We start from the raw sequence: 13,484 nt of genomic DNA on the forward strand, positions 1-13,484 counted from the left end.
CAAATACATCCCCATTGTGCAGATAAAAAAATATATATAAATGAAAGCATCATCATTGGCATGATGACAAGAATCAGTAGTGACTCATCAATTTCATCAATTCATGATACAACGTAACCGAACTGTATGACAATTAGTGCCTTCATGCCTTGTTAATGTTGTTCTTTACAAAAATTTTATTTTTTAAATTATCTACACATTCATACCATCACTCTTCAATCACCTACGAAAAAAAAAAAAAAAAAAAAATCATAAAATAATGATGGAAAAGTGAATGAGTGAGTGAGAAAAAAAAAGGACATGTTGAAAAAAAAATAATAAAATAAAATGAGAAAATCAAAGTGCCAGCATCCGTTGACGATTCCCATAAAATTGGCGAATTATATACCGAGTTGACAATGGGGGACAATACCCAGAGAAATTTCGTGTCGATTTTCTACGTTGCGTGGTCGCATTGGAATGACATAAAAAGACTACGAATATAAAAGGTGCCAAGAACGCTTATATGCAAGAGACGTATTATTATTTTATTTTATTATTATTTTTATTTATTTATTTTATTATTTTTTTTTTTTTTTTATAAACGCGTGCTTCAAACAATCCATCATCGTATGGTTATATATATTTTGAAATAATTTTTTTTTTTCTTTATTGTGTCTGCATATGATCTGTCATCAAAATTTTTTCGTTGCATAGATATTCAAAAGACGAGAATATAAATATATTGAAAAAAAAAAAATTTGGATTTTATATCTTAATTTATAATAATTTATTTTTTTTTTAAATAATTTATTTTTCTATTTTTTTGGTGATATTAAAAATGATAAAAGTAATTGTTTATTTTAATTTTGAAAATTGTTAATTTGTATTTTAATTATTATTAATTATTTTAAAAAATTTATTTATATTTTTTTTTTGGTTTTTTGTATGTTTTTTAATTTTTTAAAAATTGCAAATGATATTGGTATTTTGAAAATTAATTTAAATTAATTTAAATTTAAAAAATACTATTTTAATCTTTTAATTATTTATAAAATAATGCTAGAAAATTATTTGTTTATATTATAATTATTATTAATTAATAACTAATTGTTTAAAAAATAAACAGATTAATATTTTTTTTATTTTCTAAATTTTGTAATTTTTAAAATGTTAATGAAATTATTTTGTTTAAAAATTTACTAATAAAATAATTTTAAAATAATATTATTTTAATCTTTAAATTATTTATAAAATAATACGAAAAACTATTTATTTATATTATAATTATTATTAATTAATAATCAATTATTTAAAAAAAGAGAGAAGAATTTGTATTTTTTTTTTTTTTGTAATTTTCAAAATATTATTAATGATATTGTTGTTTTAAAAATTAATTAAAATTAAAATTTATTATTAATAAAATAATTTTAAAATGTTATCATTTTAATTTTTAAATTATTTATAAAATAAATCAATTTAACTTTATAAAATTGATGCACATAAAATATGAATATATAAAATATTAGATTAAAAAAAATTGACTTAATAAAATAATATATATTGGGGGTGAGAATTGGAGTCAAGGGGTTTATATTCTATACCACCCGGTATAAATATAACTTTCTCTTTTTCTCTTATTCTCGAATTTAAAATATCTCGCTTAATATTATTAAATTGGAGGACAATAGTAAGCCCCAGTTTGGCCACGCGGCATTTAGCCGATTTTCATTTAATTTCACGGAGATTTTTTTAATAATATGATAATAGAGTTCCAGTTCAATGGAGAAAATAAGAGAGTTAAAATAAAACTAAAAAAGAATTAAAGAAAAAAAAAAAAAGAAAACAATATAAAATAATAAAAAATTTATATAAAAGATTTTAAAAAATAAAATTATATAGTTTAGTCACGGATTTTTTAAATCTCGTCTACATATCGAATTACCCTTTTTTTTATTTTCATGATCTCGTTATAAATTAATACAATATTTCATATAAATAAATATTAAATATATATTTATAGTTTGAAAAATATAATTCTTTATATAAATGTTTATAAATTTTTTTAAATTATCATTTGGATTAATGAGCATAAAAAATTGTTAGTATTATTATTTAAAAGCACTATATAGATGATTTTATTTTTGGGTTTTCATGGCTTGTTGAAAAGGGTTACTCTATATAATATATATATGTTTAAAATAATATAATATATACGTTTTACACTCGGCAAAACATCGTTGACAATGGCCCCAGAGGCACAGAAAATCAGGCCAAGCTAAAAAGAGTGTCAACCAGTTTTTTTTTATTATTTTATCCTCTATTTTATAAATATATTTTTTTTTTTTTTGACACTTTCCTCATCCCTTTTACACATTTTGCCCCTTGGGACATGTCCAATCCTCTTCTTTATCTGCGTTTCATTACGTTCGACTGGGCATCATCATCTCGACGTTCTTTATTTTTTATTTTATTATTATTTTCATCCCTTTGTTATGTTTATTATATAAATAATCATTTAAAAAATGTCTTATTTCTTCAACAGATTTTAGATCTTTATATTTTTTTTACAAATACAAAAATAAAAAATACATAACTACAAGTATTTACAAATTGTAAAATAAATTTATAAAAAATTTTTTATTATTATTATTTAAATAATATATTTAATTTTAATATTGTCAGTAATTTTTTATTTTTATTATTTTTTTATATAACTGAACGACTATTCTATAATGCTCTAATAGTTAATGCAAAACCATTAGTCAAACCGTCGGCACGGTATTCTCATCGTTGCACACGAAAGAGAAATTTTCGATTTTAAATCGCTACATTTATCATGCAAGCAGGCGCATATGACACCATTCTGATTTTATTTTACCCCGTTAATATATATATACATATTACATAGCTCTATCTTTATATATATCTTTTTCTATTTCTCATGTATGTATATGTCTATACACACACAATATTTAAAAAATAAAATATATATATTTCCCACATTTCACATCACCTGCATTCTACATATATATTTTTTTTCATATATATATTAACAAAAGTCATATAGCAACATGCCAAAATACATTTTACAATATCAATCATTCATTATACATTGTCAATTTTTTTTTTTCATGGAAATTAAATTATGAAATTTTATTATTCATTGTTTTTAAATTTAAAAATAAAATGAATAATTGATATTTTAATTTAAACGAGATAATTATTATTTATATTATGTAATTATTTATTTTAAATTATTTAAAAGAATAAAAAATTAATAACACGATTTTTTACAATTTTAATTAATTAATTAATTAATTTTTTTTAAATAAATTTACAATAATAATTATGTAAAATATATTTAAGATAATATAAAAAATTCATTGAGAGGTTAATAAAGATTGAGATATACCAAAATGAACAACTTCTCAATGGCTTATTGGCTTAAGTTTAAACGTCGTTCCACACCAGATGCGCTAATTAATTTTCCCCATTCCTAAAATATTCTCAATATTGCCTAGTCAAACGTATGCAATTTAAATGCCTACATGTTTGACTAAATACCTCGTTATTTTCATTTCAAATAATCACTAATTATTTATATCTTTTTGACATGAAAAAAATACTAAAATAATTTTAAAAAATTTAACTTTCTTATTGTTTTTTTAATTAACAATATATTCTCTATTATGAAAAGAACAGTTGTCATCGATAATTATGAGAGAGAGAGATAGATAGAATATGTGTAAGTGTGTTAGATTATTTTTTTTTCAAAAAAAATAAAAAAAAGGTATCAGGAATTTGAGGCAAATATTTCCTGGCATAGACCAAGTGCGTTGTTCACGTGGTCTATGCTAGATTATATTGGCCCCAAACACGACTGGAAATCACCACAAATTCTGCAGTTTTTCTTCAATAAAAGAATGATAACATTATCAACTAGGTTTTGAACTCGAGACCACAAGCACAATAGGCAGGGCTCTTGCTGACTTAACCGTCAACTAACTCGATAATCAAACAATCATAAAAACTAGTACTAATAAAAAATGTTATTGTTTCTATTTTTTAATCAATTTAAAATGATTAATTATTCATCAATTAATTATAGCTATTGAATACATTTTAATATTTAATGTAGTATTTAGAAAAAATAATAAATAATTTTTTTTTATAATAATTTGTGCATACATGTGTAGTTTAAGTATGCAATTGTATGAAAATTTAACTAAAACAATAAACCGCTTTGTTGGACATATAACAGTATGGTATATGTAGAATAACCAAAACATTGATTTATATATATCGAGTAATAAATTAACGAAGCGTCCGAATAACATCCTGTATATATTATGTCCATATCAAACAAGAATTTTCAAAACAAACGTATATATGTTTGTCTTGCGTGCTCAACCGTTAACACAATTTGTACCATGCAAATTTATTAAATGTGCAAAAGTTAATTCACACACACACATGCATATATTTATAAATACAAAAATTTTATTTTTTTTAAATTCAATTTAAAAATTTGTATAAATAAAAAAATATTTAACAGTCATTATTTATTTTTTTAAATGAAAAATTATTTTTAAAAAAATCTCAACTATTTTTAAATAATTTAAAAAAATACAATTAAACTTTTAAATAATTTTTTTTTTAAATAAAAAATAATAATTAAAAATTAAATTAATTTTTTTCCATAAATTTATTTAAAAAAAAAAAAAAAACAATTAATTTTAAATTTGATTTTCAAGTGATTATTTTATTGAAAAAAAAAAAAGAAAAAAAAAAGTATTTAATTTTCTAAAAGTAATAGTAATAAATGAATAAATTTTTTCTTTTTTTTTCCATATCGAGTTGACTTTTTTTGTTACAAATAAATAAAGAAAAAAGAATTTATTTTGTTGCCCTCTGTATATGGGTTTTACATTTATTTGACTACCTGTCGTATTAAAAAATAAAAAAAAAAAAAAATATTGTAATCCATAAACATGCTATTAATAATGCTACATATTTTCGATGAATTGAATGATCCCCCCATAGTTACATCTGGAAATTGTTGTGACAGTATTCAGGGGTGTTTGGGGTCTAGCTATTTGTATTCTCCGACCTTCATTTAAACATACATGTCCTTATACCCATAGATTTATCTCACAATAAGAAAATAAGTCGATACTTCATCGACGATAAAAAAAAAAAATAATAAATAGATTAAATAAAAAAATAATATTCAATTGTTACCAAAAATAAAAATCCATTTTGAATATTATTTTATATAAATTTAATTTTTTTCATTCAATAACAAATTATTTCCACGCCATTTAATTGCCATATATTTTCATGAAAAAAAAAAATAAGACATATTCAAATGAATAAAGAATAAATTTGTTTAAAAAAAAAATATTAAATTTTAATTAATTTTACATGAAAAAAATTTCCATTATTTTTTTTTTCTCTTTACATGGGTGTTTGTAATACACCTGAATAACCATATCCTTGTGGTCCAAAATTTCGTACATAGCATTCTATTTAAAATGAAAAAATCATATTAATATTTTATAATTTATATCAGTAACTCATTGTAAAATAAAAATAATTATTTAAACTCACGTTTGCAATAAATTTCACCACAATTTTCATGATATGTTAGTGTCTCCAGAGGTTTTCGACAGCAGTGGCAGCTGAAACAGATGCTGTGATAGGGTACTCCTGATGCAAACTAAAAAAAAAAATAAAAAAACCGATGATAAATTGTTCTGTTATTAATTAGTATAAATAATTTATATAATTGTTATTTTTATTTTCAAACTTACATGCATCTCAGCATGATAAACTTTTTTACCGCATCTTTGGCAATCGAGACCACCTCCACCAAGGCACTCACATCCGACGGGAGTTTTTGGCTGACATTCATTACATACCTGTTCATTGTCTGGTGTTTGACGATGTTTTTTTGATGCACAAGAATTTATTGAAGAATTATTATTTTGCCTATGACATCTGTTAAATTAAATACAAAATGAATTTTAAATATTTATTTTTTTAATAAATAGCATTACCTATTTGTATCAATAACTGGAGGATAATAATGAACACGACGATTTGATGCAATTGGAGTTGTACATGTTCTAGCTGGTAAACATGATTGACCTGGTTTACCACAACTACCACGACAACCACCACCACATGAACCACCACTACCACATCTTTGTGATCCTGATCCACATGATGTTCCTTCATGTGTCGCAATTTTATCACCTGATTCATAATTATGATGTGTTTTTAAACAACAACCATTGTCTTTATTATTTGTTGATGTATTATCACGATTACAACAACATCCAGAACCTCCACGTAATCTTTTTTCATTTATTTCAATTGATTTATCAATTAAATCAATTGAATTTTCATTGTCATTGTCTTTTTTCATTATTTCATTTAATTTATCTTCTTCTTTGTATTTAAATGACACTCGACGACAATTTGAGAGATTTTTTAAACACATTGGAACTGATGAATCCTCGTATTGTATATCTGCAAGTAATCTTGGAGAATCTAATCTAAAAATCAATACTTAAAATTGATTTGTTTGTTTTTTTTTTAATTTAATTTTGTTTTTTTTTTTAAAAGGTAATTACGATTCAAGATTCAGAGACATGTTTTCTATTTTTTTTGAATTTTCTGGTTTGTCTTGGCTGACTGGTGATGGCGGTGATGCATCAAGATGATGATTGTTTAAACTTTTAAAAATAAAGCTTAAATTAGTGTTATTTATTTTTATTTTTTTTTTGTTGATTTTTATAGCTTACTTTTGGGATTTGTGGTCCGAGTGATTTTGTAAAGATGTTATTGAACATTCACTACTGGAATTTGTTTCTTCATCATCATCATCAGATGATTCGTTGGCAGCATCTTTAAATTTTGATGTCCATTCAGAATTATTGTCAGTGAAAGTTTCAGCTAAACAGCAACAACAACAACAGGTTATATCTTTTTTTTCTTGTATTATTTCTGGTCGTTTTGATGTTGTTGGTCGCGGACAACACTTTCTACAAAATAAATCACCTTCATACGTTATTACAGTACAACTATCCAATAATTTTCTACAATTGCCTAAAAAAATAAATTTTAAAAATTAAAAATATGAAAAAGTCAAATACATTTTTAATATAATTTTTGTTTTGTTTTTAAATTAAAAAAAAAACATATGATTAACACTGACGACAAGAAAAACAGAGATTATGCCAAACTTTTCCAAGTGCAAGTTTTTCTTCAGCAAAATAAACATTACGTAAACAACGTGGACAAACACCAGGCATTTATAAAATTATAATTTAACTCTTATTTTATTTTTTTCAGTCAGTGGCATTTTTTTTTTTTTTTTTTCAAAAATAAAACAAAATAAAAAACAAAAAAAAAAACAATTTTTATATACATATTTTTAAATCTTGAATGGTAAACTACCAAATGTTGGCAAGTTGAAATTAAATTTATAGGCAAAGTAGAAAAGCGGCAAATTGAATACCCATGCCATAAATTAATTTAATTACAATTATACATTACATCATATCGCATTAATTAAATCATCAAACACATTTTCAATAAGATTCAAATTATAATTTTATTGTTTTATAAATATATTGTATGAATTTAATTAAACGATGTTAATTAATATTTTTTCAAATTGATATTCAAATCGAAATATTGCTAGTATGAAATTTGTCTCCAAAATCATTCTCAAATGTAGCAAAACATTATTCCAGTCTAAAAAATAAAATTATATTAATTAATAATTAAATCAATATACAGTATATACCTATAGTATGAACTTAAATTAAATAAATTAAAATTTACCATTTAATTTTATTACACAGCTAGTATCATTGTGTGAAATTTCGATAAATTGAAAGCTGGCTTGGCACGTTGTCTACGTAATGCTTTGTATTCATCCAAAGTTAATTTCTTGGCTTCTTCATCAATTGGTGCATCTTCGATTGGTGTTTCACTTTCTTTGACTTCAGTTGATGCAGCTTTAACTTCACCCTCTGGTTTATCGGCTCCCCAAGAGTCTTGGTTTCCAGGATTCATGCTTTCTCTGATTAAAAATTAAAATAATAATTCATTAACATTTTGACACATTTTTTCTCAAATTTAGAAGAAAATAAAAAATTAATAAGGATTATTAGTTAACAAAATAATAAATAATTAAAGTTTTAGTATTTAAAATTCATTGAAGAAAAAAATAATAATAATAATATAAAATCAACATTGAATTTATCAAAAACCAACTGGTAATTATAAAAAAAAAAAAAAAAAAAAACTAAAAATAAATAAGCAAAATAAACATACGTTTTGTCATAGCCTTCACGACCACCACCACGACCATCACCGTGAGGTCCACCACATGGACGATAAATTTGGGAAATTATTCAATGAATTAATATTTATTACAATAAACAATAAAATTAAAAAATAATTTTTTTTTTAACAAATATTAAAATAAACAATTACCTGTTTGACAAGATACGTGGCAAAATTGAAGTGCAATGAAGATTATTCCAAAGAATAAAAAAACATTCTTGGGAGCCATGGCTGTGCTTAATTTAACTGATTAAAAAAGACTGTGGTTTAGTCCAAAAATTGTACACCTTTATATAGGCAACTAGTTCACATTATGTTAAAATATTTTGTCATTCTAAAAACGTCCTACTGATGTGGCATTATGAGTTTTTTTTTTTTTTCTTCTATTCTATTTTTGTCATGTGTTTAGGAGATTTGTTATAAGCAAATTCGATGATTAGTTGGTCAAATGACTAATACACAATATTTTATAAATAAAAAAATAAAATACTATGGTAAGACGCTTAGCGTTTATCCCACCTTCGTAAGAAAAAAATTTTATTTATAATTTGCGTATTAAATTTACAATAATATACAATTACACAAATTGTTTTAAATATAATAAATATTTTATTCAAGTTAATTGATGATAAAAATATGATACAAAAAAATGATTTAATTTATTAGTTACAATTTTCAGAGAGAAGTAGATTTTAATTTATACTAATCAATATATTTTTTCATTCAATTATAATATTTTGTTTATATATATAATATTGTCAATAAAAAAACAATAAGAAAATTAATTTTTCTTAAATATTTTTATCATTCGATACAGGTGTAATTTATTTTTTTTTCTAATAAATTTAGAAATGTTAAATTTAGAAATAAATTTATTTATTTAAATTTATATCATCATCATCAACAAAATAAAAAGAAACCTACATTATCAACATTCAAGTTAGGTTAGTCCAACAAAACAAATAAAAAAGAAAAAAAAAAAAAAAACTTTTGACATCATCCCATTTCTAACAGAGAAAAAAATAAAAATATGTATTATTTTGTGTCAAATGACGAGAATAAAAGTGACTAAACCAAAGAGGATATTAAATATTAAAAAAAAACATTTGTTATTATAATTAATATTATAAATAAATAAAAAAAAAAATATGTCAACGATGAAAGGCCTGAGTAGAAATATGCCATATTTTCAACAACAATTTGCAGCATTATTAGGCAACACAAGTGCAAGTGTCAAATTTATATGTATTGTTGTTTTAATATCATATTGTTTATCATACATTGAACAAATGATAATTGCATTAAGTGTAACACCAGGTTATTTAAAACCACCAGCATTTTGGATATGGACAGCATTTACATTTTGTTTTTTGGAAATTCATTTATGGGAAGTATGTATTGACATTGTAACTGTTGGTTTATGTGGTAAATTAATTGAGCCATTATGGGGTGCATTTGAAATGATGTTATTTTTTGCAATTGTTAATTTTGGTGTTGCAATAATATCATCATTATTTTATCTATTTTTATACATGTGTACAAGTGATACTGATTTATTATTTGGTACTCATATACATGGATTGGCTGGTTATCTTGCTGGTAATTATCAATTGTAATTAACAATAAATCATCATCAACTTTATCATTAATATTATGTTAATTGCAATTTTTAGGTGTAACAGTTGCTGTCAAACAAATAATGCCTGATACAATATTAGTTAAAACACCTATGGGAAAAATAACAAATAGAAACATACCATTAACTGTATGGTTTTTTAGTTTACTATTTTGGATTGTTGGTGCACTTGAAGGTACACATCCAACAATGTTTTTAAGTGGTATTATTGTATCATGGATTTATCTGAGATTTTATCAAAAACATACCAATGGAACAAGAGGTGATATGGCTGATAATTTTACTTTTGCAAGGTGAATTTTCATTTATATTTTTTTATATTTATTCAATTTAATAAATGGACATTGAGCATATGTTTTTTTGTTATTTTTTAGCTTCTTTCCAAATGTATTACAGCCACCAATTGCTGTTGTGAGCAATACTGTTCACAGTTTTTTTGTTAGAGTTGGATTATGCAGAAAAGTTGTTAGACGTTTTGACATGTCAAATGCACCACCTGGTCTTGTTGTTTATTTACCTGGTATTGATCCACAAGACAGTGAACGAAGAAGGTTATTATGATTGTTTTATTATTTTATTAGACTTGATTTAATTTGTTTATTTATTTATTTTATGCTTTGTTGTTTATAGACAAATTGCATTGAAAGCATTGAGTGAACGATTGAGCAAGGATCATTCAAAACCCTGGCAACAAGATAGAAATAAAAAACACTTGTCAAATGCTGTATCAATTGCTATACCAGAATCACCAATACCCAAGCCACTTGTTTCTCCACTTATTCCACAAATGAATGCAAATATTCACAGTCACATGACATCAAATACGTGATCAAGTTAATTAATTTTAAATTAAATTTTTCGATCATAATTTTTGATCAATCTTCAAGTCAATAGTACATTAAACAAAAACTAATTGTTTTTGAATTTTTTTGCATATGACTTAACGTGGTTATCTCATTTATTATATTTTAAATAAATAATTCTTCATAATATTGAGATTTAATAATTTTTTTTTTTTTTTTTTTTTTTTATAAATACATGTGGATATTAATAACAAAAATATTTCGAAATTTTCTTTTTCACTATTCCTCGTTTTTTTTTTTTTTTTTGTGTATTGTTTATTTAACAAAAAAAAAAAAAAATACACAAAATTAATATTTATTTCTTTTTTTATGTATAAAAATTATAGTTGATTTTTGAAAAAAAAATAATATTATTTTCTACACGTTGAAATGTAAATAAAAAAAAAAAAAATTATCTCGTGATTTTATTGTTAAAGAAACATGTAATTTCTGAGTGTCGTAGAAATTTTCTTCTCACTTTTTCATTAAATATATTTTGTCTTCCGCTAAATAACATTCAACTGATCATTTCAAAAACAAAAAAATTGTATAAATGTTGATAAATATTAATTTAATAGAGGTTAACGACTGACATGTTTTTTTCTGTGGCTGAATGAAAAATAAAAAAATTAATAATCACAAAACAAAAAAAGAATCGACACATTGAAACAATAAATAATAACTTCTTCTAAAATATCAAATTTTCTAGAGAATAATAAAAATAAAAAAACCAATTAAATAATTAAAAATTCTCTAAATTAAATTAAAAAAATAAAAAAAAACATTTTTAAAAAAATGAAGACGTTTATTGTTCGTAAAACAAATTGTTTATCGGTATAATGCCAAAAAAAAAAAGAAATAAATCAAATAAAAGATTATTATTATGTATATTAAACTTTGTCGATAATTTATCATTGCAACAATATATAATAGTAATAATAATTAATGACAAATAATCCCAGGTTCATCTGTAAAATTGTTGTTGTTGATGTTGATTCCACTGAGTTTGAGATGGCACTTGTTGCTGTGCATACTGTCCATCTTGTATATATCCATTTGGTGATGGACGAATATTTCCACTCGTTGCAACATATTGTCCTTGTCCTTGTTGTTGCTGTTGTTGTTGCTGTTGTTGTTGTGATGGATAACCAACTTGTCCAGAATAATAATTTTGATTTTGTGATACTGTTGGAGGAGGTACACTATATCCATAACCAACTTGTGCTTGTTGATAATAATGATGACTCTGTTGTTGTTGTTGCTGTTGTTGTTGTGGATGAATATCATGATTAATTGAATTATCTTGTATTGGAACAGTTATTAAATTTGTTCTCATTGTTGTACTTGTTGTACTTGAGCTATTTTGAGTATAATTTTGCATTGTCATTATTTGTTGTGGTCTATGTTGTTGTTGCTGTTGCTGTTGTTGTTGTTGTCGATGATCAACAGACGTTTGATTTGTTGATGAATTAACTCTTGGATCATTACCTAATTGTGGTTGTTGTGATACCATATGTGATTGTATTTGTTTGATTCTAATTGGATTCATCATTCCAGGTGTTACTTTATTTATAATTGACGTATCAATATCTGTTTTAGTATGAGTAAATAATGATGTTTGATCAGTCTGATTTGTTGATAATGTTGTTGGAGGTACTAATATATGTCGATGATTTATATGAGCCTAAAAAATATATCAAAAACAATAATATTAATTGACATTTAATAACTTAAAAAAAAAAAGATATTGTAATAATTACTTGTAAATCACGTTGACTCAGGTACGTTCTTCGACATCCAGCATTACCATATCTAGTACCACCATGTGTACACATAAATACAGTACCTAAACCAGTTTGTTCAACTCTTGATACTTTATCCATACAACGTGGACATACTTTATCTTCACGTTTACCACATGATAAACAAAAAACATGTTTACATGGTATCATACGTCCATAAATGAGTATTGGTTTTAAACATTTATCACAACAATGTATCATTGGATTTAATACTTTTTCACCAATTAAATTAACACGATGATCCCAACGTAATCTTAACATTGGTTCTGGTGGACCTCTATTTAATGTTGTAAATGTTGGTGCTTCTAATTGTGATATATCAGCTTCTAAATCAAATTCTGTTGCTATTGGTGTTGTTGTTATTGTTGTTATTGTTGTTGTTGATGTTGTTGATAATGGTAATTGTGTTGTTATATTTTTTTTATCATCTTGTTCTAATTTTTTATCAATTTCCATTGGTGTTTCTTCAGTATTTATTAATGGTGATGTTTCTTCATCATCACTTTCAATTACCTAATTAATTATTTATCAACAACAAATAAATAAAATTTTATTAATAACAATTAACTATTATATAGGTATATTTTAACATTTATTTTTATTATGATGATACCTTCATTGGTTTTTTTGTACGTCCTCTAACACGTCCTCTAGCTCTTCCACGACCTCTTCCTCTTGCTCTACCTCTCATTTTTTTACCACTATCTTCATCCATTTTAATTAATTATTATTAATATATTATAAATACAACAATTATTTATAAACTAATTATTACACTTTTATATATACAAATATTATCATTAAATAAGGTTATGTTTTTATATGACACTGTAGCATCATCCAGACATAATTATAGATTCA

The 13,484-nt window shown here is 23.7% G+C and overlaps 3 protein-coding genes and 1 long non-coding RNA gene across 4 annotated transcripts; 1 reads left to right on the plus strand and 3 right to left on the minus strand.

Moving 5' to 3' along the window:
• Nucleotides 1-5,424: 5,424 nt before the first annotated feature.
• On the minus strand, nt 5,425-7,301 carry LOC122859656. The gene is made up of 7 exons (XM_044163340.1): nt 7,205-7,301; nt 6,792-7,095; nt 6,621-6,722; nt 6,042-6,542; nt 5,796-5,982; nt 5,593-5,701; nt 5,425-5,507 (listed from the first exon to the last, which is right to left on the minus strand). Exons 1-7 carry the CDS (start codon nt 7,299-7,301, stop codon nt 5,440-5,442), a joined length of 1,368 nt encoding a protein of 455 aa, XP_044019275.1. The 3' UTR covers nt 5,425-5,439.
• Nucleotides 7,302-7,691: 390 nt separating this feature from the next.
• Nucleotides 7,692-8,599, minus strand: LOC122858734. The gene is made up of 4 exons (XR_006374315.1): nt 8,494-8,599; nt 8,332-8,344; nt 7,837-8,077; nt 7,692-7,746 (listed from the first exon to the last, which is right to left on the minus strand). It is a non-coding gene; the product is annotated as an uncharacterized LOC122858734 (long non-coding RNA).
• A 737-nt stretch (nt 8,600-9,336) lies between these two features.
• Nucleotides 9,337-11,711, plus strand: LOC122858707 (transmembrane protein 115). The gene is made up of 4 exons (XM_044161805.1): nt 9,337-9,942; nt 10,017-10,272; nt 10,354-10,530; nt 10,610-11,711. Exons 1-4 carry the CDS (start codon nt 9,492-9,494, stop codon nt 10,806-10,808), a joined length of 1,083 nt encoding a protein of 360 aa, XP_044017740.1. The 5' UTR covers nt 9,337-9,491; the 3' UTR covers nt 10,809-11,711.
• Nucleotides 11,692-13,346, minus strand: LOC122858693 (E3 ubiquitin-protein ligase Hakai). The gene is made up of 3 exons (XM_044161780.1): nt 13,237-13,346; nt 12,582-13,136; nt 11,692-12,505 (listed from the first exon to the last, which is right to left on the minus strand). The coding sequence occupies exons 1-3, from the start codon at nt 13,336-13,338 to the stop codon at nt 11,786-11,788; spliced, it is 1,377 nt and encodes a 458-aa protein (XP_044017715.1). The 5' UTR covers nt 13,339-13,346; the 3' UTR covers nt 11,692-11,785.
• Nucleotides 13,347-13,484: the final 138 nt, after the last annotated feature.

The sequence above is a fragment of the Aphidius gifuensis genome, linkage group LG6, assembly GCF_014905175.1.
Source record: "Aphidius gifuensis isolate YNYX2018 linkage group LG6, ASM1490517v1, whole genome shotgun sequence".
In the NCBI taxonomy this organism is placed as follows: Eukaryota; Metazoa; Arthropoda; class Insecta; order Hymenoptera; family Braconidae; genus Aphidius; species Aphidius gifuensis.

Bases quoted from the DNA above. Each gene is read 5' to 3' on its own strand.
- LOC122859656 (XM_044163340.1), bottom strand. From the start codon at position 7,301: ATGCCTGGTGTTTGTCCACGTTGTTTACGTAATGTTTATTTTGCTGAA. The intron at 5,702-5,795 runs GTAAGTTTGAAA...TTTTTTTTTTAG, and splicing joins TTTATCATGCTGAGATGCAT to TTTGCATCAGGAGTACCCTA. The intron at 5,508-5,592 runs GTGAGTTTAAAT...CATTTTAAATAG, and splicing joins TGGTGAAATTTATTGCAAAC to AATGCTATGTACGAAATTTT.
- LOC122858707 (XM_044161805.1), top strand. From the start codon at position 9,492: ATGTCAACGATGAAAGGCCTGAGTAGAAATATGCCATATTTTCAACAA. The intron at 9,943-10,016 runs GTAATTATCAAT...TGCAATTTTTAG, and splicing joins ATTGGCTGGTTATCTTGCTG to GTGTAACAGTTGCTGTCAAA. The intron at 10,531-10,609 runs GTTATTATGATT...TGTTGTTTATAG, and splicing joins CAAGACAGTGAACGAAGAAG to ACAAATTGCATTGAAAGCAT.
- LOC122858693 (XM_044161780.1), bottom strand. From the start codon at position 13,338: ATGGATGAAGATAGTGGTAAAAAAATGAGAGGTAGAGCAAGAGGAAGA. The intron at 13,137-13,236 runs GTATCATCATAA...ATAATTAATTAG, and splicing joins GTACAAAAAAACCAATGAAG to GTAATTGAAAGTGATGATGA. The intron at 12,506-12,581 runs GTAATTATTACA...TATATTTTTTAG, and splicing joins TGAGTCAACGTGATTTACAA to GCTCATATAAATCATCGACA.